At 46.0% G+C, this 27,799-nt stretch overlaps 1 protein-coding gene across 8 annotated transcripts in view; it reads left to right on the plus strand.

Moving 5' to 3' along the window:
• The window catches only part of GSN (gelsolin), a 191,906-nt gene that overhangs the window by 149,191 nt on the left and 14,916 nt on the right, over positions 1-27,799 (plus strand). For all 8 annotated transcript variants that reach the window (XM_085613684.1, XM_085613681.1, XM_085613682.1 and 5 more), the window contains exons 10-11: positions 12,865-12,998; positions 14,091-14,181. In XM_085613684.1, the coding sequence (XP_085469810.1) occupies positions 12,865-12,998; positions 14,091-14,181 (225 nt within the window). The remainder of the gene's footprint in view (positions 1-12,864; positions 12,999-14,090; positions 14,182-27,799) is intronic.

A 27,799-nucleotide genomic window follows, 5' to 3' on the forward strand; every position in this document is an offset into this window, starting at 1 on the left:
GTCATGGCGAGCGCTTGTTACATCCAGCTATACTTTTGTTGCTACTCTGTGGTTTCATCACACCCTCCTATAAGGGGTACTTGCTACAAGATTTATTTGAAGAAAATGTGGAAACCGAAAGCACCTCTTTGAAGAACTCGAAACACAACCAGATCAGCGAACCGGTTTGGCAGGCGCCTTGATTTAAACTGTCCCCAAGCTCCATAGTGATCGCTTCCTAGCAATCCCCGCTGCACAGCAGAAAGCTATCCCATGCAAAGGCATTCATACTACATGGAAACAAATGCCGGCCCCAACCACCGACGGCAAAGCTAGTAGCATGGGCAACACACAAGTCAGCGTGCACAAGAAGTGTGTACAGATCATTTTCAAAACACTGAACAAATGTTTAACACCAAGGCAATTTTAAGATTACCCGGCTGCTTTTTTTGAGGCTTTAACCCGGATATAAATCCATTCACGGAGCCGGTTGGAAATGGTGCAAAAACAGGAGTAGGCAAATTATAAAAGGGGTATTCGATGTGACCCAAGAGTAGCCATAGAGTGCACAACAATGGCATAAAGTCTACTCTAGGTGTATTTGATCGCATTCCGGTGTTAAAACAATGAAATAGCCCTCCCCCCCCCCCCCCACCCCCCCCCCCAACCAAGTGTAATATCTGCTAGATCTTGACTGAATTAGAGACCTTAGAAAAGAAAGCATTAATCTGAAGGCATCGTACCTGAACGTGCGACAATCGGCTATGGGTGAGGAAAAGGCCCGGCTCGGGGGAGGTGAGGTTAGGCCCCGGTTTTCAGCCCTCTGGCCCCGGTTTTCAGCCCTCTGGCCCCGGTTTTCAGCTCTTTCCCCCCTTCCCCCCCCCCCCCCCCCCTCCCCCTTCTCCCCATCCCCTCCGAGCCATCAAAGGCCCCATTGTCTAAGCCGGCAGAGCTAGGCCCTGGCCTGCTGCAGCTCGGCCATTCATTTTGCAGCCGATCGGCGGCTGCGCAAGCCCGCGGGGGCGCTGATCCGGGCCGCCGAGGCTCGGTGCTGTGATTTGGACAAAGGGCAGAGTGTGCGGCAGCCGTACACGGAGACTCATGTGTGCCGCAGCCTGTCTACGATCGGCAGCTCACTGCTTGATCCGGGGAGAGGAGGGATCGGGGAGTGGGGGTGCTCTTCCGCCCACACTGCCGCCTGCTGCATCTCATTACAAATGCAAAAACAGTTGATGAACAGAATGCAGAACAATGTCATACATTCACCCCAGTACAGAGATCTGGGCCTAAATCTTTTTTTTTTTTTTTTTTTTTTTTGCTCGCCATTCCAGTTTGGACCCAGCCATATGCAAATCAGTCTTGACCCTGTGCCTCATGGGAACAGACCAGCCCGAACTGTCAAGCCAGGTCCTACCTGGACTGTAACCAAGCATCCTAGGACCGGTTTAGGAGTTTCACCCCTCTTCAGCCAGGATAGCTTGATTCCAGTGGCATGGAGAGCACTGGACTCGCGTCTGAGCATACCCGTCCCACTCGGGGTAACAAATGCAAAAACAGTTGGACAGAATGCAGAACAATTTCATACATTCACCCCAGTACAGAGATCTGGGCCTAAATCCATCTTTTTTTTTTTTGCTCGCCAAGTTCGGGCTGGACTGTTCGCATGAGGCACAGCGTCAAGACTGATTTGCATATGGCCAGGTCTAAACTAGGGTGGCATGGTGAGCAAAAGAATGATGGATTTAACCAAGATCTCTTGACTGGGGGTGAATGTTTTGATTTGTTCTGCATTCCAGCCATCAATTGTGTGTCTTTTGCATCTCATTACAGGCATTCAGGAGGCGGCGACAGGGATGCTGCTGAACACACTGCAACCCGGGATCCCCTGCCGGCTCTGCGGGGATAGCCCTGCTGGTGTCCACGGTGCACGCACTTGGAGGTTGTGTGGGGCGGAAACTCCGCCGCCTCTTCCTGTAGTGCCAACTAAGGCGCAGCAACCGGTCCAACAACCCGCTCCAGCGTGTCCGCCATATCCCACCCAGAAATGCTTCAATGTACGAAACAACATAATCGCCAGCGCCCTCTCGTCGCCTACAGAAAGCAAACCCAATCTCTCGGTTACCAAGAGAATCCACAACCACCCCATAACCAGTCAAAATAAGAACAATCCACAACCAACCCTAAACCAGTCCCAATCAGAACCAATCTCTCAGTTAGCCAGAGAATGGACAACCACCCCGAAACCAGTCGGTCTCCTGTCTCTCACACACTAAAACCAGCTATTCTAGATTAATCAAAATAAGTGACTCTCATCGAAGGACTACATTAATTAAAACAAAAATGTTCAGTCCCTAATCGGAAACCAAATCTAACCCCATCATTACCAAGAGAAATCAAAACCATTTCCCCTTTACCCACAACTCCAACTAGCCTCTTTACCAGTTACAGACCCATAAATTACCACACTCTTTCCCTTGCATGCAGAAAATAGGACCAATAATAACCAATAAAGAAAAATAAATAAAAAGACTAACACTATTCCCCGCAGTTGGCAGAGACCCACACCCCTCCTTTAATCACAAAACTAAAACATCACATTAAGTACCAAACAAAATCCAGACTCTGCATTGTCAAATGAATGTAAAACTCTACCCACATCAAGCCTCCCCATCATAAACAAACCAAAATCTACCTCAAAACAAGCATCGCCACCCATCTCAGAAACCACCACCACTCTCTCCCTTGTAGGAATTATTTTTTGCCTAGTATAGGGATCTCCAACCCTTCACACCGACCGCCAGCCAAACCAATTTCAGCTTCCCATGCTGACGCATAGTGAGTGTGCGTAAAATTATAACTGTGGCAGCTGAGAAGGCTGGAGTGGAGAGTTCCTGCAGACTGTAGGTAATGTCCAAAAGTAGGGGGGGGTCGAGCATGAGCGGTGGCACGTGTCCCACTTGCGCTATTTCATGCAGCGTGTTTACAGGTGGACATTTATGCACCCCAGTCTGGGTGTGTTTGCATCTGTTCCAGGTGGTGTCCCCCCCCCCCCTCACAAGGAGCAAACTTTTACATATGAGATCACAAGGGCACCTGATGCCCCCGCTCACAATCCAGTTATTCTCTGGGACAATGGTGACCATTCCTGGCAGAGTGGGGTACATCATTCCTATAAGACAAGCATCATTGGCATAATAGTGACTGTGCCCCGACAATGGTGAACCATGGGCAAATTATTGAGGTCAAACTCTGGGCTTATTGTGGGCATCCTTAGACTAATCAGGACCATCCGAGGCATAATAATGAAGTCATTGTTCAGGAGGAATTTCATTGTGGTATGACATTCTTAGAAACTATGCACTGGTGTCATTATTCTTAATCGTGCATCTTAAGGTTACTTATGTCAAGTTGTGTAACATGGTCACCACAGAGCAACCAGATCTCTTCAGGTTTCCCCTTTTTCCACATGCAAAGCTCACCAGGTTTTACCAGGCAAAATTTGAACAAAGAAAGTAATATAGGTGTGCAATTACTTCAATACCTTTTTTTGGGAAGGAGGGGGTCTCTGTTTCATTTTCCTAGTTCTACTTGCAAAAGCCTGGTCCATCAGGCTGCATTGTGGTATTTCCTGGCTACCTAAAAGATAACTCGTAGGTACCTACCTCGATTGAAGACATGTGTGAAATTGTTCTTGGCCCAAATCAAACTCTTTTTGCAGTTCCTCAAAAGATTAAACCCGATCTTCGTGTCTCATGTCGCCTAACTTGAAGATGCCCATTGTAGCCCCTCAATTAAAGTCCTCCCTTTTGCCATTCAGTTTCCAGCCGAGAAATGGACTGAACCTTGGAATGTTTTTCCACCTACACCCCAATTGTCCTAATCTTGTTGGCCATGGTCCTATGTGCCACTTCAAGTGCTAGAGACGGGTTTGGTTATTTTTTGTCCATAACCGTCCAAGGAGTTACCTCATGAATTTATTTCTCCTCATGGCTGACTGCTGTACTGAACCAAAGTCCTGTACGTTTTATGTAATGCTTCTTTCGTTCTCCCTTTCTCTAGTTTTAGAAGCGCCCTGAATTAATCCTTTAGTATTATGTAGTGTTTTGAAGCGCTCTGTTTAGAGCGTGATATAATTTTGACTATAGCCGCCTCTGCACAATGCGAAGAGGGTGTCTTTTTCATAGAGCTACGTTCCTTTTCCTAAGCTTAAATTTTGTTAATCATTATGTACTGCATTTTCCTTGTCACCTTGACCCGAAGCTTCTTAAAATCCTCCAATCCCAGAAGCAAATAACAGTTCTTTAGGATGGTCTCTTCACTCTACAACACGGGTAAAACTACCATCCTTCCCCGGTAGACTAAGAATCCTGGTAAATTACCATATATACAATGCACGTGCACTGCCAGAGACTGACTACTACAGATCTCCCTGATATAATAATATACAATACTCAGTCATTGAGATCTGCCTCTTCTGTACCCAAATCTATTCTGCTGAGAACTACCATCAGGGCTTGAGTGGGAATAGCAAAGCAATAGTGCTTGGCCCCACAGGCTCCAAAATGAGAGCCAGCAGTTAAGTAGGTCCCATTTACAATTACTCAGTCAATTTGAGGAATCCATCTACAAGCAATCTTGATTGGAGAGGTGTCATGCATCCGCAGTTCCAGGACCGAAAGGTTTTTTCAGCATCTAATGCAAGACCTAACAGAACCAATGCATGCACCCATGGCACAGCGTTGTAGCCTTCTGAGTCTATACTTGCTAGATCCATTTGGCATGAAGCCCCACAAGTCTGTGTGCTTAACCTGTACATAGTTCTAATACATTGAATAAAAGTGCTTTAATAAATATTCCAAAATAATTCCGTTTGGAACCAGGGGGTTCCACAGTGGCGTCTGAGAGCCGGTTGCTTGTTTCTGCCGTCAATGGTCTAATTTTTCATGGCCTCTCAATCACCTACACCCTGTTCAGTGTATGAAATCAGACTAAATGAGCTTATTTTTTTGACTATGAACCAACATCTCAGCTCTCATTCTTGTCTCTTTGCCCCCGTCTTATCACACTGTAACAAATAGACTTATTTTCTCCCTTCCTACGCAATGCAACCATTTCTTCGTCATGCTCTTATTGTCTGACACAAGGCCCTTCTGATCTTTTGTGGTAAATTCATGGCGATTTCAAACAGTAATTTGCTATTACTTTCCAGCACTCTTAGCCGGAAATCAGGTGGGTCTTAATCCCATCTAATCTCTTTGTTCCATAATCTTCCTTTTAAACTGCATTCATTCCTCTTCACTCTACTCCCACACGCCGGTTTAATATCGACCATCGCTCGACCACCAATACCTTGCATACAAGCCACCCTAAACATTCCTGCATGGTCCAAAATGTCTCATTCAACCATAAAAAAATACTCTTCAGTCTCATTCATTAAATATTCAACTGCTCCTTATTAAACAGGTGACTGCTATGGCCACATAGTCTGCGGTTTACATCCCCTAATCTTATTAATATTAGAAAGCAGTTTTGAATGCCCCAGACATGAATATTTAACTCTGCAACTGGGAGGGCATCCCTAAGTGGAACAAAAAACAAGCAAGCCTGAAGAGCAAAATCCAGCTTTAGGAGACCCCTAACCCAAATGAATGCACCCAAGACCAAACACTTCTACAATCCTATACAAAAGAGTGTAATCTGCTGTCTCTTGTCCATCACCTCAAAGAAACATCTGTCAATGATTATCGTCTCTGCTGGGACTCAGTCGCATAGCAAGGATGCCAGCAAGAACAAGCATTTGCAATGCAATGGGTCTCGCATTATTGAAGTTTGATCTATTGGCATTGCTAAATAACGCAATACCAATCTCTCAAACTTTAATAATGCAAGACCTATTGCATTGCAAATGCTTGTTTTCCATTGTGATTTCAGGGGAAAAGAGTAAATGTTCAAGAAACCAGGGTTCACTACTGCTTGAACGAAGCGTGATCCTTTACCGTCCTTTTCTGTTAACTTGCATGGTAGTGCCGGCCGCCACTGCATTGGGATACATGCAGTGTTAGGCGCACACTGCATCTTTGTGCATCAGCAATCCAGCCTGCGTCGTTTGCTTCACCGCAGCTCCGACCTGCTCGCCTTCTCCCTGCCAAGGATGCCGACTGTCTTGTCGCCCTCGGCTGCAGCGGTTCTGCTGTACGCACATCCGTCACAGCGCAGCATTCTGCGCGGTGCTGCTCCCCGCTGCCTCGTTATTGGTGCAGGGAGTGGAGCAACATAGGAGCGTTTCCGGAAGGTGTCGGGGGCTGGGGTGCAGACGCAGAGGAATATTCCAGACTAGGGAGGTAAATGGTAATATCTGGTGCCGGCCCACGCCCGTTCAAACTGTGGGTTTCGCGCTGCAAATCAGTAGCAATTAAAGTGAGTGTGGGGGGGGGGGGTGGTGGGGGCGAGTTCAGTTGTATCTGTGGCTCCAGCCCCCCGTGACACCACTCTTTAGTATTACTAATGGAAGTTCTTTTGCTTTGGATTCCAAGTGTGATATTGAAAAAGCCGCATCGCAACTCAACCCTTGGGCTACAGTGCCACCTCGTGGTCACTATCTATATATCTAGATCTGTGCAGCAGCTAAAGTCGCTTCATTTAGCAAAGATGGCTTAAAAAGCCGCAGTTACGTATTTTAATTATTTTTACATTTCTTGATTTATACGTAGCTTCAGTACTTCGAATGGACAGGCACGGAGTACCTGCACTTTTTATTTTGAGGGTTAGAGTACCTCCACCTACCAGCAGAAGTCCAGTGCTTTTAATCCGAGTAACTAGGTTCACTTCTCCGAAACGAGCAGGTACTCTGGTACAGGATATCTGCGATTTGGTTTTTCCATTTCAGGCTGATTATCTTGGCAAACGTTTGGTTGGTATAAAAGATTTCATAGCGTAACGTGTCCCGGCGAAATAATTTTTAAAGACCAGCACTGTTCAGTTTTGCTTTTGAGGCTCAAGGTGAGGGTGAGAAAAATGCCTGTATAATGGAGCCCTCAGTCCCCTACTTTACCTATGCGTGGAGGTGCCTCGTATTTGGACTGGAGCGCAGTTTTTATTAGTTGTTAGGAGGAGTTTGTCATTGCCCCCCACACTGGCGATGATAAACCAGCTGGGGATACCCAGCCTACCTACCGGGGCACGGCGCACACCCCTGCTCGGGGCCAGGGCACCTCGCGGGTGATGGTGGTTTACAAATGCACATAACATGATCCCACACGTACACAGATGACTCCTACCCCCTCTTCCATCTGCCATCCCCCTCTGCTGTCTGGTGGAAGATTCTGATTGGAGCAGACTAGGAAAAGAAGCATTTGGGGGAATAGTCTGGTGTTTGTGGGAAAGGTCAATTTCCACTTGAAAAATGGCATAATGCCAAGATTTCCTTGTTTTTGAGTAATTATGACCCAGTTGTATTTCACCGAGGTCTTTCTGTTTAAACTCCTTTCTCTTTATGGACCTATTATTTGCAAACACTACGTGTATAATTTAGAGCGTTGCTAAAAAGCAGGTCCTGCAGAATCTAATCCATGGCAGCTTTTTAGTGTAACCACAACTATGAGTTCCTTTTAGGTACATTGTGTGCAAAGACATTGAATGCGGGTATCTGGGAAATGTGGCATGGACACTCCTGCCTGGACGTATGTGGGGCACACCAGCTTTAGTGATTGGCTGCGTTAATATTTTCAGAAGGAACAGAGTGCCCTGTGTAAGACAGTTTTCATGCAAGTAATGTTAATTCCGAGGAATTGCTTGCCAGAACTTCGGCTGCTGCAACTTCTCAGATTTTCTCCCACTCAGCAAAGCCTCATCGGATACTGGCTGCTTGTAGCTCTTCCTTTCACCATGCACTGTCTTTAACCATGTGTGACACATCTGTCGGCTTCAGACTATTAGTGTTCTCAACAATCCTGAGTGCTGAAGTCTTTTAAAAGCATGGGACTGTATGACACAACTTCGGGATTGTGGTGACGTCCGAGGTAGCTGATGCACACGTCACTCCCTACAAGAAACCTTTCCCTTTTGGTTGCATTTTTGCTTCGCTTCCAATCCTTAAACTTTAAATTAAAAGCCAACATGAAGCGCCACATCGAGCCATAAAGCTACAATTTTACGTGATAACTTGATTCAAGGTTTATTGGGTTATGTTCTCCTTTTTGCCCTTTCATCAACACAGTGGCCTTTTCAATCCACCATCAAGAAAACGGGGACATTTCTGATTCTGTCACTTATCTACAATCTTTCGAGCGGAAGCATTCCTCACCAACTATTACTTGCCCTACATTTTGGCTCCTTTTGGTACAAAGAAAGTAGTTGATTTCTCAGTTGAAGCCACCATACAATGACCTTTCTTAACTTTAAAAAATGAGAGCCACTGAGAATCACTTGGAATTCAGAAGACCTGGTTATTCTCAACAAAGTCCTTTTGAAAGGTACCCATGAGGGACCCTTTGTAAACAGATTGTGCTTAATTGACTCTCCCTTGACCTCAAACACCCCCTTAATGTATTTGATGTTGCAGCAGATGCCATTACCAACACGCCGCCCATGCATCTGTTTCAAGCTGCTCAACACCCGTGTAAACCAAACGGAACAGCCAAAGATGCAACCACACATAGCACCTGCCCACAGGTGACAACCATCTAAAGTTGTATTTAAATCTGCATCCGGAGGTAATGTGCGGTCTCAAAGACCTCTGTCCTTTGCATGCCTTAATATATCTGGATGTAGCCGGTCTGCCTTACTGTCTACTAGATTTCTGAAAAATTACCATACCTCATAAATCGCAAACTCCCTTTCTCAGTAATCATTCATTAGTCTAACAATATCTGACCTCCTCGAGCCGATCTGCTGATCCCGCTTTCCATTCACAATACCTCTTATTTACTGAATCTGCCACAAAGAAACAAAGTGCATGAAACGGCACGCTGACAGGACAAGGCTAATTCCAAAAGCCAGCTAGAACTACGAGATTAATCCCTAACATTTAGTTCTGAAGCAACATATGCCCCGCTATAAAGTGCTTCAATGCCTTATCAGAGTAGCAAGCGCTATATAGAACAATAATTAAGGCTCCCTGTCTTCCGTTTTTACTGATTATTACAGATAAATACAGACCGAATCATTTATTTTCCGATCTGTATTTATTTTTAAATGTGGATAAAAACTTATATTGGGTTGTTTTGTGATTCGAAGTGCTGTCAATCATGACTGCCAGGTCAATAGCTGTGCAGATTGACAGGCAAGGGGATTAAAAAATATAGGGATTTTAGTAAAGAGCTTTAACAGCAGTAAATTTGTACAACCTTGATAATAAAATTTACATATTTCCTTACAAGTGCATATTTTACCATCGGAGTGTATATATAATTGAAACCGGTCAGGCATTCTGGCCCAAGTGCACATTGACTGGTTAAATAAATGTAGAAATATACACATTTCAGCTTCATTTTTTCACAAACCCTAAAATAAATATGGATAAATACAGGTAAAATTAACAAAATAAATATGGATAAATACAGGTAAAATTAACAAAAAATAAATATGGATAAATACAGACGGAAATGACAAATATTAAAACCGGAAGCCCTAATTATAATACAATGTTACCTGTCGGTGATCAAAATGACGAAATTGAACTGCAATTCGCTAATATTCCACTTGGTGGCAATGCAGTACAAGAAATACTCCCCCATGTTTCATGAAACAGGCTTGAGTTTTTTGCATTTTTTGCAAATCCATTTTAAAATACGGACAGGTATGAAAGGGCACGTTTTGGCCTTCGTATATTTAAGTTGGGGGCATATCCTAAGTTTGGTAGGAGGAGATGTGGCTAGCGGCCAAACTAAACTTGGGCGATTGTCCGTGGGCAAACCTATTTGTGGCAGAAGTTACTAAAGTTTGTAACCTGTGAAAACTGACTGTAAACCGGGTCAGGTGACGTGTGACCCGAGTTTATATAAGGAAATCCACAGGGGTGACACTTTTAATTACACAATATTTACACTTTTTGCTAATGTCTACATACGTGAGTCAATATTTATTTTTGCAGCCTGTTTTAACGTGGAACCACAACCATGCCTGCCGTGCTGACTATCTTCCGCCAAACTCCTTCCCATGCCACTGATGTCGCACCGACGAGCTTAATTGTATCCGCTTCCTGGCATCCGTCCTGTAAAGATTTGGGAACGTGCCAATCGATTCAATGAAATTTGAGGACACCAAATTATTTATTAAATTAATTTGTAGTATCCTGGTAGATGTTCTAGTTTAATAGTATATGATAAACGTTAAAAACGGAATTTTGCATTAGTTCTGCGTAAAGATGCTGTTGTGGGAGCAAGAATATGGTCTCTAGCCATGTGCTTTGCATTAGCTGCCATCTAGTGGCAGAGTTCGGAAAGTGGGGCTTGTTTTCATCAGTCCAAATAGGAATTCACACTTTCTAGAATTGAAAATTTTGGTTGTTAATTTTTGAAACCACCATACTTGAATTACAATTCCTGTTAATCTGTTTAGCACCTGCTTCCAGCTTTCCTATTGGCTTCTCTTTAGGTCCTGCCTGGCGACCGCGCGTGCAGTCTCTTCAAGGGGTATTGTTCACTACAAAGGGCGTCAAGCCTGCCCCTTTCTTACCAGTCGCTGGCATCAGTCTCTTCTTTATTGCTTCCCAATTGGCCAGTGCGTCACTTCGTTTTCTTTCCGTGGCACATGGACAAAGCACATATTGATTAATGACAATTGATGTCTATTTGCTGTTCGCGCTGTGATTGAGGGACTATTTCTTTTCCCTTTCACCTCCACTTTTACCAGAATGCTTCATCCTCCCATGCTCCCCTTCCCCTCCCCCCCCCCCCACCCCCCCCCCAAACTTCACCCACTGTCGGTCATGACAGCGCTGACTCCGATTTTACAAATCTAGAATCTTTGGTTTAAAACTCCTACAGTTCCGTTTACCGCCTCTAACCTTAAGGTGTCTGTTACTCACTATCACTCTCTATCCTGATCGGGTACTAGCACGTCAGCTACTGCTGTTCGGAAAATGCTTTTCCCATTTATAGCTCCTCAACTCTGCCGCCACGTAGCTCCCCTTTAGCCCCAACAAGTAAAAGGTTTCTCACCCACTTTTGTCTGAAACGCATTTATTTGTATACAAACCTGTTCTCACTGAAGTGTTGTACTGTACACACTAACCAGCTACTGCATCAGATCAGATTTACGTAGATCGTAGTTCCAGATCATTGGTACCACATTGGATTCTAATTGTATTTATGTAGCACAAGGCTTTAAAACCCCATAGAGCAATCAACTGGCATCTTTTCGTACCAACCAATGCTACACAATTCCAGTCCACTTCACACAATTCCACACCACATGGCTCCACACGATTCAATGGCACTCAACACCACATGGTGCTGCCCCACGTCATGTTGTGCCCATTCGTGGCCCATGCAGTTAAGAGCGGTGGGTGCCTGGTTGGGAGGGGGGGGATTTCGATGGATGAGGACAAGGGAAAATTAAATTTTCCCTTATCGTCAATCCTGCCCCACCACTCTTACCTGCACGGGCTACAGCTGGCTGTGCCGCCTCTATATAATACCACTCCTCAATGCCACCACCAACAAGCCAATAGAGCTCCCATAGGTGAGAGATATTGGCTTTGCCAATGCTTGGTTGAAAAGCATTTACGTAGATGTCAAAACATGAGTGCGTACAGGCTCCTGGACTCATGCTGGAAAGTGATGTGGGTCTTAGAGAAGTAGCTGTACTGTTTTACCTTTGCCCTTTCTAAGAACTTTCAATGCATTGACATATTGACTCGCTCTGTCCTAGAAAAATTATGAGCCATGCAAAGCTATATAGATTGAGAATTCCAACGCAGTGTTTATGGTTTACATTTCTCTGATGTAACACTCCTGCAACATATCCTATGGATCTACACACCGTTCGGTAATGCATCGCTGGAGTTATTGGGCTGGCAGATCAGTTCCAAGTGAGCAGGGCACAGTGGGCAGAGATCCTGTAGCCCTTGGCATGTAGACCCCACTGTGGACAGGATTGCTCCTGAACTGTCAAAGGAATGAACATGACCCTAGTCTGGGCCGGAAAAACAAAAGCCGCCCTGGGGAAAGTGCTCAAACCAGCCTTGCTCCCGTCCTCTTCTTGCTCTGCATCAGTTTCAATCCATTCATCTTTTCTCACACTCCCGCTCTGTTGCTTGAAGCCTCCATGTGCCTAATGCTATTAAACCTGAAGAGCTGGGGAAAGCGACGGAGGCACCGGCAGCATCCCTGGGCACTGAAACCTGGCCTGTAAATGCCCAGTGGAGTAAAAGGCCTGTCCAGCCCTGGTCTGCGCTGCCCCAGAGAAGTGAGCTTGGGCTGGTGCAGCCTTAAGAATGGGTTCTAAAGAATGTGTTGATTCAAGGGAGGCTGGCAATAGGCGGAGGGAATGTGGGGTGTTCTGCAGTTTCCCAATGAGCAGTCTTGGCTGGGATCAATGTAATACGTCGCGTTCATTCGGCGAGGCATTCTGCGCTGAAATATGCCTTGGTGAATCGGCAGACATTGGAGTTGCGCATTGAACTGACCAGGCGGCGAAACCTTCTTTTTGGGATGGAGTACAAAATACAGCAGACAGGGTTGTTGTTTATGGTCCAGTTCTGCACGGTTACATGTTTGGGTTGAAACCGAATAATTTAACTGAATAACTCCCCCGCAGTGTTTCTGTGCAGAGCCATAAACTGAATGTAGGACCGGGCTACGTTCTTCAGTTTTAGCTTTCTTTGCATATTTTGCATGGTTTGTACTTTTCCTCATGTGTTTTCTTTTTTTCTCCCCTCTAAAGATCTGGCGCATTGAAGGTTCCGAGAAGGCGCCGGTGGACCCCTCCCTCTACGGCCAGTTCTATGGCGGAGACAGTTACATTATTCTGTATGATTACAGCCACGGCGGAAAGAGCGGACGGATTATCTACACATGGTGAGTGTCGTTTGAATTCAGGGGAGTCTAAGGATCATGGCTGCCAGGGGCGTATCGCAGGCCCCTGCAGCCCCCGCGATGTAGGGGGCACCCAGTCCTTTAGGGGCTCACCCAGCCAGAGGACAATGCATGTCTGTTAGATATGGGAAACTCAGCGGCCCCTTGTCACATTTTGCAGGGGGTCCCCAATCACTATGCGTTACGTCACCGGTGGCTGCCATTAGGCCCCCAAGTCACATGATTACTTTTAAGCATGCACCTAAAAATGTTCTAAATTCAATCTCTGATCGTTCTGTCTAACAAAGGCCCGTTGCCCCTTTACAAGAACAGGTCACTGCTTGATCATAACGTATACAGCATCATCTACCTAAGTTTAAGAACTCTCCCTGGTTTAGGAGTCGCAGTATTGTGTCACATGCTGCCTCCGTGCCCCACAGCTTGTTCTCCTTGCAGGGGGCGCTCCCTGTGCAAATCACACTCAGCCCTGCAGATCCCATAGTGGCCACACGGTGGAGCGTCAAGCTTAGACTAGCTTCCAGCGGCGCCACTTTCTGTCCATGTCTCACCTTGCCATTTGGAAGGCTTAGAGACCGAAGGTGCCTTGAGGACCTAGTCGTGGTGCTAGCAGTACTACTCGGATATTAGCCTCGAAAGCTAAATCTCCTCATACAAAACCGGTTTCTGTAGCACCGCAACACACTGGTGCCAAGACTCTAGGAACCCTCAAGGTAAGGATGATTTAGGATGGAGAGATGCTGTTTGCTCCTCTGTGGAACTAGTGTAATAACACACCATAGTGCACGTATTGCACGTTCCACATCTGTCCTGCTGAATTCTAGTCCTTTAGCAGCTTGACGCTGAGAGGCTGCTTACCTCGGTGTGTCAGCTCCGTGTTTAGAGGTGTGTACATAGAGGGTCCTAGGTTTGAAACCTTTTAGGATGGACTCTAGGCACTGTATCCTTCCATAGTGATGTTACTCAATTCAGGAGTAAACATTTTAAGAGCCATGAGATGTGCTGGATTGTGGTCTGTGATGCATGAAGTGTACTGTTGGTCTGGATTGTTGTAAATGAAAGTCTCTCTTCCTTCAGGCAAGGGGCGAGCTCTACCAGGGACGAGATAGCTGCGTCCGCGTTCCTGAGCGCGCAGCTGGACGAGGAGCTTGGAGGTGGCCCAGTGCAGGTAACTAGCATGAGGGTTCTTGGGTGGATTCTGGGTATAAAGGTGGATTACCCAAAGGTGGCGGTAGGTCTGCTTGCTGTGGTTCTGGTGCTCCTACCTACTTGACCGGGTTATGCTGATTCCTCGTGCAATGCTTTGTCATCACTTTTTCCAGAACATTGTGCAGTATTGCAGGCTTGTACACAAGTGGCAGTATGGTGGTGGTGGTGGGGGGGGGGGGGGGGGGGGGTGGAGCCTACACCTATTAACGCACATTTGAGGTATGTAATGGGTCACCAGCACACATCCAGGAATGGCATGGTCCACACTCCTGCCTCAGCACAGGCCGCCTAGCACACTTCCGTCCCACATCCTCCCCTAGTACAAGGTGCCTTGCAAGCTTCCTTCCCTCCTCCACAGCGCAGGCAGCCTTGCAAGCTTCTATACCCCCCTCCCCACGCGCCTAGTGGAGGCAGCCTTGCAGCTTCCCCCCCACTCCCACCCCCTAACAGTACAAGCCGCCTTGCAAACTTCCTTCCCTCCTCCACAGCGCAGGCAGCCTTGCAAGCTTCTATACCCCCTCCCCACATGCCTAGTGGAGGCACCCTTGCAGCTTCCCCCCCACCCCCACACCCCTAACAGTAAAAGCAGCCTTGCAAGCTATTTTCTCATCCTAAAGTAACGAAGAAAGGAGAAGTAACGAGTACTATGCAGACTACAGAATTTCATGTGGATAGCTCAGTGGGTTACTGCTTTTGTTAGAGTTCCTTTTGTTACATGCTGTTAATGTTAGAATCCTAATATAGCACAGTGACCTATTAGCGGTCATCAAACAGCTGCGTGCAAACTGCATGGTGTAAATTAGGAGATTGTCCCTCCCCCCCCCCCCCCCCCCCCACTCGTTCATTTTCTATTCCTAATGTTGCTGAAAAGGGTTAGTTTGCTTAGAAATACATTCTTATACGTTAATCTAACCCTAACCCGCGCTTTAAAACAAATTAAATGTATGTGATAGCCAGGCTATGGAGAGAAGAGGGGCACTGATGAGCATGGTAGTGAGGGAAGCCATGGAGGGGGTGGGAGAGGGACGGGGCGTGGGGGGAGAGGGACGCCATCCGTGGTAATGCTGGCACTGGTCAGTCATTCGGATCTCGCTTAACCCCCCACTTACAGAAAAGATGGAGAGCAGTAAATAGTAAAAAAGAGGAGACCTATTTACTCTGTACAGAATGCATTCCACTGATGAGATTATGTCCTCTTCTTGGATGTGTTTCTGTGGGGCAATCTTAAATTCTCCATGCCTCTTCTGGAATATTGATACTTAATTCTAAGTACACTGCTGACGTATTATGTCCAGTTCTGGAGGATTCGTGCAGGGTTTCTTTTCTGGAAGCCACACCAGAAAGTTTTGTGTTGAACATGTGCTTATTTGTGTGTATGTAAGCGGGTGAATGCAGCAGAGTTGACTTGGAATTATTTTCATGAATGGGGGGTGGGGGGGGTGAATGAGTAGGCAATAGCTCGAGTTTTGTGTGAAAGTTCATTTTTGTAAACTTTTTGTTTGGGTTTGCGACTATATGGATGAGTAAGTGACGAGTGAGTGTATGGCCGAGTAACTGGTTGGCCAGGCAAGTGAGCATTGATGCATGGTGAAGCCAACTTTTCCCCCTTTGGTTAATTCCCCTAATGTGAGACCTGTAGATAATGAGCATCCAAAAGGAACCTCGATTTATTAATATTTTGGGAGCACAAATGTTTGAAAATATGAACAAGACTGCAGTGGATCATGGGGCAAAGGTTCTGGAGGGGGCGGGGTGGGGGAAGAGGTGGTATAGGTTTTCTATGGATCAGAGAACCGAGGTTGATGCTGTCTGACATGGGTGGATGGACATTCAACTGGGCTGATCATAAGCCATGGTGCAAATGTGGTGTCCGGTGCTAGCTGAGCCGGCGTGGCGTCCAGGAGGGCTCTTCCTACACTTCACCCCATGCACATGATCACATCGTCCTTGTTTGCTGCAGCACATTCAGGGGTCCGATTCTGGAATACCTGCTGGCTTCTTTCGCTGCACCAGGGCTCGTACTCAGAAGATTCAGATGTGAACCGTTTCCAGGCGCTCTTTAATGGGGAGTGTTGTAGATGGAGGTGTGGGTTAATAGCCTTTGGTTGCAACGAGGGTGGATGCTAGTGGTGGTTTGCAAGCACAGTCTGTCCACGTTTGTGCAAGAGGAGGGCAGGGGTTGTAGAGATCCACATAACTGGACAAGTGCAGCAAAAGATGAGACAGAAATTTTGCTACCTGTCACTGTTGCAACTAGGGTGGATGAGGGCACTGAAGACGGTCTACCTGGGGGGGGTGGCTACATTGGCTGCACCAGGCTAACACTCAGCACCACCACTGCAGTGAACGAGTTGACAAGGAAATATTTCAGCGTGAATCCTATCCAGTTCAATTCCCTGTATAGTTGAGTTATCGAGTGGTTAAAGTTTGAGCACGTGTTTTTTTTGGTGAAACTAAGAGGGCACTGACCATAGGTGTGCCTTGACTCAGTGACTCATAGTGGTAGTCCTCTTCAGAGTTATTTTCACCTGCTGTCAGAGTGCATATAGGAGAATTAGAGGGGTGTGGTGCAGCCACCAGGAAGAAGGGCTAGGGGCTGCTGAAATGAGGGCAGGGGGCTTTGGGCACAGTTTCCTGGGTGTAGAAGGAAGTCCCATCCTTGCACCGAACAGGAAACCTGTAGCTGTAGAGACAGTGCAGGTCTTAAAGCAACTAGATAAGCTTGAAGTGTAACCTTCCTTTCCTGCCTTCTGCGATAACCGTCCCTTTCCCTCTCCTGTGCTGTCTTGGGTCGCTAGGCCCATAGGCTAACAAAAGACCACACTGTAGTAGTGTACTGGAACTAGTCGCGAGCACGTGCACCCGGGCCGGTTTATTAGCAGGGTCACGTCATTTGTGACGCCTGTGATGGATGGATGGGGGTGGGATGCATGTGTGCCCAGCCCTCAAGGGAGTAGCTGGAAATGGCAGTGTCTGCTGAAACACTACAGTCCTCCCAAACTTTATTCAAGAACAAAATGAACATCAGTCCAACCTGTGGGGGATAACGACAATCAACTAAACACTACAGGGTCAATCAGCCTCACGGATCGTGCTGTGGGAAGACCGCAGACATGGGGCTGGTGACTCTGATGGCAGCAGGACAATCTTTGCTGGCACTCGTAATTTAATCTCAGTGGTTCTGGACACGAATGCTGGTTTGGGGACATCAGCTGCACCCCGGCAGCATACCGGTGAGAACATGTCTTTTGGTTCGAAGTTGCTCCACACTCCGCTGATGGGGATGGTCTGTGGTGGGTTCTAACAGATCATAAAACAGGATGCTCATGAGCATGGTTGGAGTCCATGGTGAAGGTTCACGAAGGTGTTGCTTGACCGACTGAAGTCTCTGTTAGACTATATTGCGGTATCCTGTAATCAGTCGGAGCAATATCCAGTCCAATTCTCCCAACTGGGGGGGGACCTCTTGTCGGGGTTGCCATGGCGCTGCGCAGGAGCGGTTTCTGTGCTGACATGGAGGCAGCTGCAAGATCACCAAGGAGCCCGTGCCTAGTCGCTCGCACAAACCTCAAGGGTGGAGAAGTCTTGGTCAAGACATGCTCTTGCTGACGGAATTCAGGTGTAAACCAGATTAGCGGGTAGCCTCTGGTTGTTGTCAGCTGGTGTGGCAACTGTGTAGGACTCCAGTCCATGGGTACTCTGGGGATCGTAGTTTGACACACTTGATGAGGACTGGCGTGGTGGCATTGCCAGCCGTGTGGTGAATCGGGACAACAGTTGGTAATGACTGGCCGTGATGGTTGAAGGTTTTCGTTCTTGAGTCGATCCCCGAAAGTGGGGGTGGCCAGGCGCTTACATTTTCTTTGGGGAGGCATGTGCATCCATGCGCATGGATGTCGTGGGCTGCTGAGCCATTGGTGACAGTGGTGTGATGGACACGCTGAGAAACGTGAGGCAGAGGCTCTGTTCGTGCATGCTTGCGGCTTACTCTCGGTCTCCCGCTGGGCGGTCGGCAGGTCATTCTCGGGTTGTCACCCACTTCACTTGCTGTTGGTTTGTCGGGATGTGCTCCTTCAGCAGCTCGAGTTTTCTTCAAAGTCTGGCCCGGCCACTCATGACTTCCCCACCCACCTGAACTTGGTCGGTTATCAGATTCTTACAGTAGACCCTCCGGTCACACTTCCATATTTCCTGCTGGGTGCGGTGTCATGCACATGGCAATGATGTGGTTGCCATTGGACCTGGAAGACAGTTGTTGATCTTCCAGGTGAGGGGATTTCTGAAGGGACTTCACAGCTACTTGTCTGTCTTGCTGAGGCTGTTCCTTCACCCGTGGCACCTGCGATCAGGAGCAGGGATGCCGTCCGACTTAGACTGCTGATGCTCGAGGATGGACAGTTGCACTGTGAAGCGTTGGGGAGCATCGGAAACCACTGGCTCAAATTAGGCACTGGTGCGGTCCCAATGTTTTCCTGATGCCAAAACTTGAGTAGAGTTCGTAATAACCATATCCGATTTTAGAGTTCCTCTCTGCGAAGCCATGCAAAGCTCTAATGGTGGGCAGGGCTTCCAGCAGCAGTGGGTCCCATATTGCTCTGTATTACCACTTCCGCAGGGTGCACAAAGTTCAGGCCAAGCTTGTGTGGGGCTTATGAGACAGTTCTGCCATTTATATAATCTGTCATTTTTGTTTTGTAGAGCTTTTATACAGCACTCCAACATTATTACAAGCAGAGTAATAAATTATATTTTACGCTGCGACAAGTAGCAGCCCACACCCATAATTGCTGCTAGCCGGCTGCCCGGATAATGAAATATTTAATTCATGAATTATGTAAGCAGGGTTCCTCATTTTTACTTGAAACACATGGCAAACTGTCACTTTACAGTCCTCGCCGGCTGCAGCCCAACTGTTCTACCTGATACCTTTCTACCGATAAAGAAAGATGGGGTCGAAAAAGCTGAATCTAAAATGCAGGTGGAACTCCTTAGGCTAGAGATGTTGGCAATCTGCGCAGAATGTGCAGTGAGAAGTCCAGCCTTAGGAGGAATGAATCAAGATGAACGAGAGCCAACATCCCTGAAGCCCGCCCTGGCTGGAGAAGTTAGAGCTATAACCGGATTATTCCACACGTCTCCTTACTGTGGCTCTTGGTTTGAGGTCTTGGGCGGTCTCCACCAGGCCTTATGAAAGATTATGTGCAGAGGTTTCCATCCTGGCCTGAATTTGTGAAGATTGGGAATCTGAGAGGACACTTTCAGAATTGCTTTATGAATCTTTTTGCTCTCTCAAATATGCCTGAAAATGCACCATTTGCCCACTTTTTTTCCTCCAATGTTCTCGGCGACCCCCGCCCCTATTATGACAGTCAGGATCGCTCGCTACACTTGCTAAATCAACGGATACTCACCCTAAACGTGTGTGCCTTACCACCTTCAAATGTCGCCAGCCGCCACTGGTGGGCCACAACAAGGTGTTTAAGGAGTCCTGTAAAAAAAGGGAAGGGGGGGGGGGGGGTGGAATATAGGGACTTCATGGAGGAGCTTATCAGAAGCGGATGCGGCACATTTAAGGGTGCCACCAGACAAGGATTTTTTCACAGGATCTGTTAGCATTTCTGGAACCTGTAATGCACAGAAGTGGGATTAAGAGGAGGATAATACAGAGCACTATCTTTTTACGGGGCTGCCGATCATTTACTTTGCTCTTGACCCCCTTCAATTTTTATTTGTTTTTGGCCGAGTTGTTTATTTTCTAATAAACATTTGGTAAAATTTCGCCTGTAGCTGCTGGGCTGTATGACACATGAATTTAAAACTTTAAGCTACATTGTGGAAAGTACTTCACAGCTATTCATTATTTAATATGGAGAGCAATATTGTATTAATTCAAGAACATTACATTATTTAATGTGGAGAGCAATATTGTATTAATTCAAGAACATTACAATGAGAGCAGAAAACTTTCTTTGGAGCATTCCTAAATCTTATAAAACTTGTGTGTTTTTAATTTTACATAGTTTTTATTACGCTCCAATGTCTAAAGGGACTGGTCTGTTTTCTCTGAACTTTCTCTGACTTGTGTACTCAACCAGACCTAATGGGGTGGGAGGGGCTGCTGCAGAGGGCTCGCTTCTCCACAAGCCTCAACATGCTTTCGGTGTTTAATCGTGTGAGTCGCGCCCCTCCTTGTCCCCTTGTCCTAAGAAAGAGGTCACTGTTCTCGGAGATTACTGAAGTCCTCTCAAGACCCAGTGAACCCAAGAATGTCAAGCACGCCTCGAAGGAAGGCATCTTTAGCTAATGTTATTAATCTGATTTGATGCTGTTTGCTGATTGGAAGGGCCCAGCTTGTTTATGGGCAGAAAGTCGATCATTGGTTCATTTAGGGTATAGAGAAGATGTGATTCATGGTGAGGATAAGGGTTGATTCAAGGTCAAGCGTCACAATTGTGATATTACTGTTTTAAGTGACCAACTTTTAGAATGCATTTGCTCTCTTGAAATGGGGTTTCCAGCATCCTGGAGTTTGTTGCACTTTAAAGTTTTCCATACCTGAAACAAACCCCTTACATGACCTGCATCAATGGAATAGCTGGGCATTATGCTATAAATGATTTTATCTGTATTATAAACAGCTCATCAGTAAAGCACATTTTTGTGAACCAGATAATTATTTGGTAATCTCTGGGAATATGTGGGTAATCAAAACAAAAACTTTAGCTTGGGTGGAGAAAGGGGACTTCAGTCGACGTACACAGCCAGTTTGTCCCTGTCGTTTAATCTCTACAATATCTCCACTTTGACTGCACCATTGGATTTTGATGAAAGGGCTAACTTGAGATTTGGGTCTCTTGCTAGCCCAGAAAGGTCTGGTTTATCGATTCACCCAGCCATCTGCTTTGTGTACATTTATCTGAGTAAACCACCTACACCTGGTATTGACATTCACTGCAGATTGCATGTGTGATCTTGGGTGGTCCTAATCTCCAGTAGTTGGGCGATCAGCCAGACAGAGCTGCAGGCCAACCTACCCTGATCTTCACAGGAAAGCTTAAGAAGTCTCCAAATCCCCCCTCCACCCCCCACTAGGAATATCTCAAGAAGCTCCATGTAAAACCAGACTAGTCAATGTTTGGTACCTTGTAGCTGCTGTTGGTAGGAGTGGATGAGGCAGGTTTGTTAGGAAGGCAAAGTAGAGGAATTATGATGTGGAGCAGTAATTGTAATACTGAGATTACCGGGTAAAACAACTTTCGGGATTTGTTCCCAAAAAAGTGATTTAAAATCCATTGACTTTTAGTTTGTCTACATTGCGTTTCTCTGGAACATCAATTTTTGTGAATTTTCTTTGCTTCCCTCTTCGAGCTAGTTCTCAGTCTGACAGCATGGCATTTCTGTGGAGGAGAGTGCTCTTAAATGCAATGGTTTCGGCATAAATAAAATGTGGTCATCCTCCACTAGCCATCCCAAAGATTTCAAAATTTTTGATAAATGAATAGAGCGTGTGTGGCTTAGGACCACGTGCTATTGATTGTGCAAGAATTCCAATAGCTTATTTCCTGGAGATATGCTGCAACCCCTAACCCAGTGGCCAGTAATGTTATCCTTTATGGAGAGAATGTCGGATGTCTTTAAATGGTCTGTAGAGATGGAAAATTCAGGCGTTTCAACTGCACTTCGGATTCCGCCCTGTCTTCCCAAAACTCATTGTGGCTAATAAGTGCTGTCTCTTCAGGGAACTTAAAGCAGTAAGTGTTTGCTTCCCTCAGATAATGGGTGTGAAAGTGAAAAGATGGGCTGAGAAGGACGAGCCAGTGTTTGTCTATCCAAATCTAGACCTGGGGTACACGGCTTGTGCACATTCATGTGCAGAGTCACAAATGGGGTCTGCATTTCTGTAGATTTTCATTACATGTGTGCATGTGCATCTAAAGGTGTTTACATGGTCTGTGTGCGCTCATACAGGTGTCTGTGTAGATGTGAGCGCACGCACCCAGAGATGATCGATCATAAGATGCGTGTATGCATGAGCATTGTCTGTGCGTGTATTTGGAGATGTTAAAAGGACTGCACATGCATGCCTTGTTGTTCAAAATGGTAGTTTCAAGGCATTTGTCAATGTTCATAGTGGCAGCTAACACACACCTGAAGAAATGTTCACATGCCCTGTGTATAAGCCTGTGCACCTCTAGATATTAAAGTGTGTGTGTGTATATATATATATATATATATATATATATCTCCAATGTTCACGAGACGTGTAATCATGCATACACTTGGGGATGGTATACCATTTATTAAGGTGTTAATATTGTCTGAATGCACACATGTAGATAATAGTGGTGGTATAATCAAGAGCTGTTGAAGATATGCGTACATGCATCTTAAGATGTTCATTAGGTCTGTGGTGTTCATCCACAGATGCTCATAGTTTGTGGGAGTGCCTCTGATTACATCAGGTCTTTGTGCATGCATCTGTATACTTTCTTTGGGTACCCACTCGTCACTCACCCGCTCCCTGAGATGGTCTTCATGTTGGTCTGTTTTCACGCCTGTGCATCAGTTGACGTTTTGAGAACTTATGAACATTCACAGATGCATGTCCAGACCTAGACGCGTGCAATCAGAGGTGTTTAGGTCTGTGTATGCATGTGTAAGGTACGCATAAGCCAAGGTCCGTGGTGTGATGACTGTTTTGACTAGTGGCTTGGAGGACTCTTCCTACCATGTCATATTGAAGCCCATGCAGATCAGTTGTCACGCGGTCTCTTTGGGACCAGGGTACCCGGCTGGCAGAGGTTCTCTGTATACGCCATTTATTCAGTTTACTCCTGGTTCTTAGGGGTTAAAGTGAATGTGCTGTAAAAATGAAACTCGATTGCCCCTAGGCCCCCCCATATCCCGACCGCTCAATCTATTTCTATTCTAGTAGCCTGACAGTTTTTTTTTTTATCTGTGTATTGTTTCAAACACTATAGTAAGAACACCTGATAGTTAAAAAAAAAAAAATTCCAATTAAAAAGTAGATCCAAGTTAGCACTGTAGGCGCAGCGGCCAGGCCTCGACGGGAGTATCCCCCATCATCCGGTCCTAGGAGCTGGTTACTAACATGTAACACCATGCAAGACCCTAGATCCGAGGACAGCAAATGAGATTTATCATGTATGCTGGAAAATGGCTCTTCTCATGGAGACATAATGGTTCTTAAAGGAAATCAACATAGTGCACATTATGAGATCTATTGTAAACTGAGGTAGGGGTTTCGTCAATATGGAGGTAGCCGTCGGAATAATGCAGGATTTTTAATTTTTTTTTGTATTTTTTTTTTTTAGGGTAGTTGTGAATGCAAGACTATCTCCCAGGAGAGTCGATGGATGCAAAACATATTCAGTTTAATAGGATATAAAACAAACGTGGAGCAAGCAAGGTTGAAAATCCGGTTGTCCATGTCTATACTTCTAGATGTTTTGTTTCGGATGCAAAAACAAATCCTATTAGTAAAGCGCCTGTTCTTGATCTGTTTAGCAAAACTTACTTTGTGCATACTGTGGGTTTGCCATTGGTCTCCAGTGCAACACCGGGTTAAACAACGGAAATGTTGACCACATCTGAGGAACTTGTGAAGTTTGTATGATATTTTAAAGGGCCAGTGTATAGGTGAGGTGGGGCCCTGCTGCACCATCAGGTGAGGACAGCAAAGGGAGTCCAGTTGCAGCGGGGAGCTGTAGAAAAATGCACTTTTGCTGTTGGGCACTTAAGGCAAAGTACTGGTGATGGTAATAACCCTTGCATGGTCCAACCATACTTTTAGTAAAGGTGCGGTACATCAATTTGTGAATTTAGAAAGTGAGAGAACCGTGTCTAATCCAGGCAGGAAGTTCATTGGGAGGAACGCATATTACATAAAAATGCCAGCGAGGGTTAACATGGCCACATTGAGAGAATTAATCTGGTTATTGACAGATACGCTAGCAGTAGCCAAGATCACAGGGCGGTGAAGTACGAAGGATTAAGGTGAGACTGAAGCGGGAGTGCATGAAGGATTTGGAATAAGAAAGCAGGCGGAGCGATAGAAAAGATAATGAAGTGAGGTGGGAAAATTGTTTTAAATGAACACCCAAAAGGTTGAAGAGTGTTGGATTCGATAAAGGATCAGAAATGAGCAAGCGCAAGGAGCTTTCTCTGGCACAGCGGGCAAAAGATGGCACGATTTGAATAGAAATTTACCATTACCATGCGCAGGCAGGTCTGACAACCTGCCGGGTGATGAAGCATACCAAGCGAACTAAAGGACCAAAAAAAAAAACTCCGACTGAATTATCGGAGATGAGCCTACAAGTCCTTTAGCGGCTGTAAGGCGAAGAGCAGAAAATTGGATCGTTGTGTAGAGAAGGGTCATGGGAAGTGGAAACTATGTAACCTCAAAGCTGACCGTGGGAGGATTTGTAAACAGGATGTCTGCAATTGACGAGACCCAGCCTGGAACAGGAAGTGAAGTCAATCCAGATAGCGATGCTTGGAGGAAGTGAAAGAGCAGGACCTCCCCGATGAAATCTGAAAGGTGCTACTGCTGCATCATTCAAAGACCGGTTTACAGGTTAGATTGAAGACCAGGAAGATTTACCTGTTCACTCCGTTTCATTAAGATGTGTGAGGAGAGTAGCGTGGCCTGCCCATGATCCAGGATGAGGCTGCTGGTCACACCGGAGCATCGCTAGAAGGAACATGGCATCACGATCTACTGTAGTAAACGAAATGCAACAAACCGTTGTATACTCCATTAGTCAACATTTTGGATTATTCCAATGCACGTTACCATGATGTCGTCTTTAAAATTACTTTTGCGAGAAACCAGTGTAGTGTTCTCCCATGGAATCAAATGGGAAAATATTTCTAAGCTGGACCTGTTAACAACCAATCTTTTTCTAACCTGGAAAGGGCGCATCTCGTGTATATGCAGATAGCGGCTTCTCTCCTCGCACCTTTCACCTACTCTCGACACAGCCCATACTTGGTCTTTAACTCTACCGTTGCCTGTGTGTTACAAATGGAAACTGGTATTTTGTGCTGTCATTTTTGGTCTGTCTGCCTCCACAATTATGGCGCAAGGTTTCTTCATACAGTGACCATAGAATTATCACATTTTTGCCCCTAAAGGATGCCATTTATGGGTCACCAGGAGTCCCATCAGCAACCCCTGGTTTGCCCCTTACAAGACCCCTGGCACTGCCTGTTTGCGACCCCTGGCCTCAAAGGTGGCAAAGTCAGTGCAAGAAACTGAAATTAAAGAGAACTGTCTGAGCTTTGTTAAATTTCTGTAGCATGAAGGGGCATTTGTTTCAAAATAATGTAACCGTGTAAAGGCTGCAAGACATTGTTGCCATACAACACCTTTTGTGACCTGGTGGCTCCCTTGAGTTGCCCCTCAGATTACTGTGGAGGTTGGACCTGAAGACATAAAACATGATCAAAAATTGACAAGCCTTCATTACTGTTTCTAGTAGAGGACCTGTTAAAAACAAGACTTCTGAAGGGGAACTACGGCAGAGGCCTGTTATTCCCCCTAGGCATTTCCCTTCTGGGCTAGAGACCTTGCAGGCTGGTTTTCAAAGCCCAGGGTCCCAACTGGTGCCTCGTGTTTCCCAGCTCCCCGGGGTCCACTTCAGGAGGATCGGGGTGGGTGGGCTTCAGGAGAGTGAGGAGAGAAAGCACTCCCAAGGAGAGGGCTAGAGAATGGATCGATGGAAAGAGGTAGCACCAAGACAGCAGAGTGGCTTTCAGTTCACCCATCCAGCTCAGAGATGTGGCCAGGAAAGTAGGGAGGAAGATCACACTCCAGTTAACTGGTGAAAGGCAGAGAGTGTGTGGGAGCATGTGTGCGAGACCATGATAAAAACAGAGCTGATAAATAGAGACTTGTGAAAAAGATGTAAGATGGTCGAGAAGTGTAAGAAACCCAAACTTGAGAGAAACTGGAAAGTGGGTGTGAGCGCTGAGAGGTGATAAAGACTGACCGAGATGCGGTAGACTGGTAAGAGGGTGAGACTAAGACTAAATGGAGATGGGCTTGAAAGAGTCAACCGAGGTGAAAGGAGATCCAGGTGAGAAATAGATTAAGGGACTGCGGAGGTGGAGACACTTGAGTGAGGCTATGGAGTTGGGTAAAAGACAGCTGAAGGAGAAGACCTAGGGATAGGCATTAATAGGGGTGATGAAGAGAAGCGGGTTATGAGAACAGGTGGGATGGGAAGGAAAAATAGTTTACAGATGAAGGTGATGAAAAAGAGGTGAATAAGCCACAGGCAAGGTTGTGGGACACAAGTGGGACATTGGTGAGAGAAGAACAATTGGTGAGAAATCTAGCCAAGAGCGAGGGAGAAATGTCGGAGTTGAAAAAACAGGTGAGGAAATGATTGCTAAGGGGGGGGGGGGGGTGTTTGCTGGGGCAAGAAAGGGACGAGTGGTAAGGAGTCTGTAGCTAGTGGATAAGACGCCAAAGACTGGGGCAGGGGAAACGGATCAATTATATAAAAAGGGAGACTAGAAAGATGACGTATGGAGAAACTAGAAGAGAAAAATGGCGAGGAAGAGTGCGAGAGAGCTGATATGTGAGGTTAAGCAAGGGAGAGGAGTATTTTTGCGAAACTGGCTTCAAAGTATCTGCTCTGTACATTCTCTGAAAATAAATTAACAAAAAGGATCACACGCCTATATTGTCAACCTGGCACCCACCTGATTTGCATTTCCCCATCTATCATCTGTGTTAACCATTCACCTTATGTGTTATTAAACAAAATAGGTGATGTAACTTTTCAATGAACATTCATGCAGTTTTGCATTCACTAGACTCTTATAGCCTTTTTCAGGTGAAAAACCATATATTCAAATTGATTAGAGTTTGTACAAATACATTATGCAGAGGACATACTCCGTGTTCAGACAAGAGCCTCTTGTACTTCATGTATAAAAAAAAAGATGTGTTCACAGTGGGATGGTGGTTGCCTTCCAGTGGGTCATTGAGCCACGCCCATATTAATGGGAACCCTGCATGTTTTATGTTATCTTGATGGAACCAAGCGGCAATACTGGCTAGCAAGACACACTACTGCACCACACCACACGTCCGCAGGCTTAAATCGGTCGCAAGTTGATAATGATTCCTCTGAATTCACCAAACATTCAAAAACAGATTTGGCAAATAAGAATACAGTAGAGCGTCCAACTGGCATGATGTGCCCTTAATGGATGGAATATGTGTACACGTCTGCCCAGATCCCTGATAATCAATCGGATTTGTAAAGTGTGCTACTCGCCTGTGAGTATCTCCAGGTGCGTGGGGGGTGGGGGGAGGGGGGCAGGGGGTGGAGAATCACTCGAAGTGATTATGTGGAGGTCAATTACTGCCTTGAATGCACCCAGGTGGGCCGCGAGTCATGGTACTTGATGCTGGTTGAGCTTTTCATTGCAAACTATTGAGGACACGCCTAATGACATCACTTTCTAAGCCGTGCCATTCTAAAGTACCATCTCGATCTACTGCAGCACCCGACGACCCCTTTGTTTGGCTATAGAAG

The sequence above is a fragment of the Triturus cristatus genome, chromosome 1_2, assembly GCF_964204655.1.
Source record: "Triturus cristatus chromosome 1_2, aTriCri1.1, whole genome shotgun sequence".
In the NCBI taxonomy this organism is placed as follows: domain Eukaryota; kingdom Metazoa; phylum Chordata; class Amphibia; order Caudata; family Salamandridae; genus Triturus; species Triturus cristatus.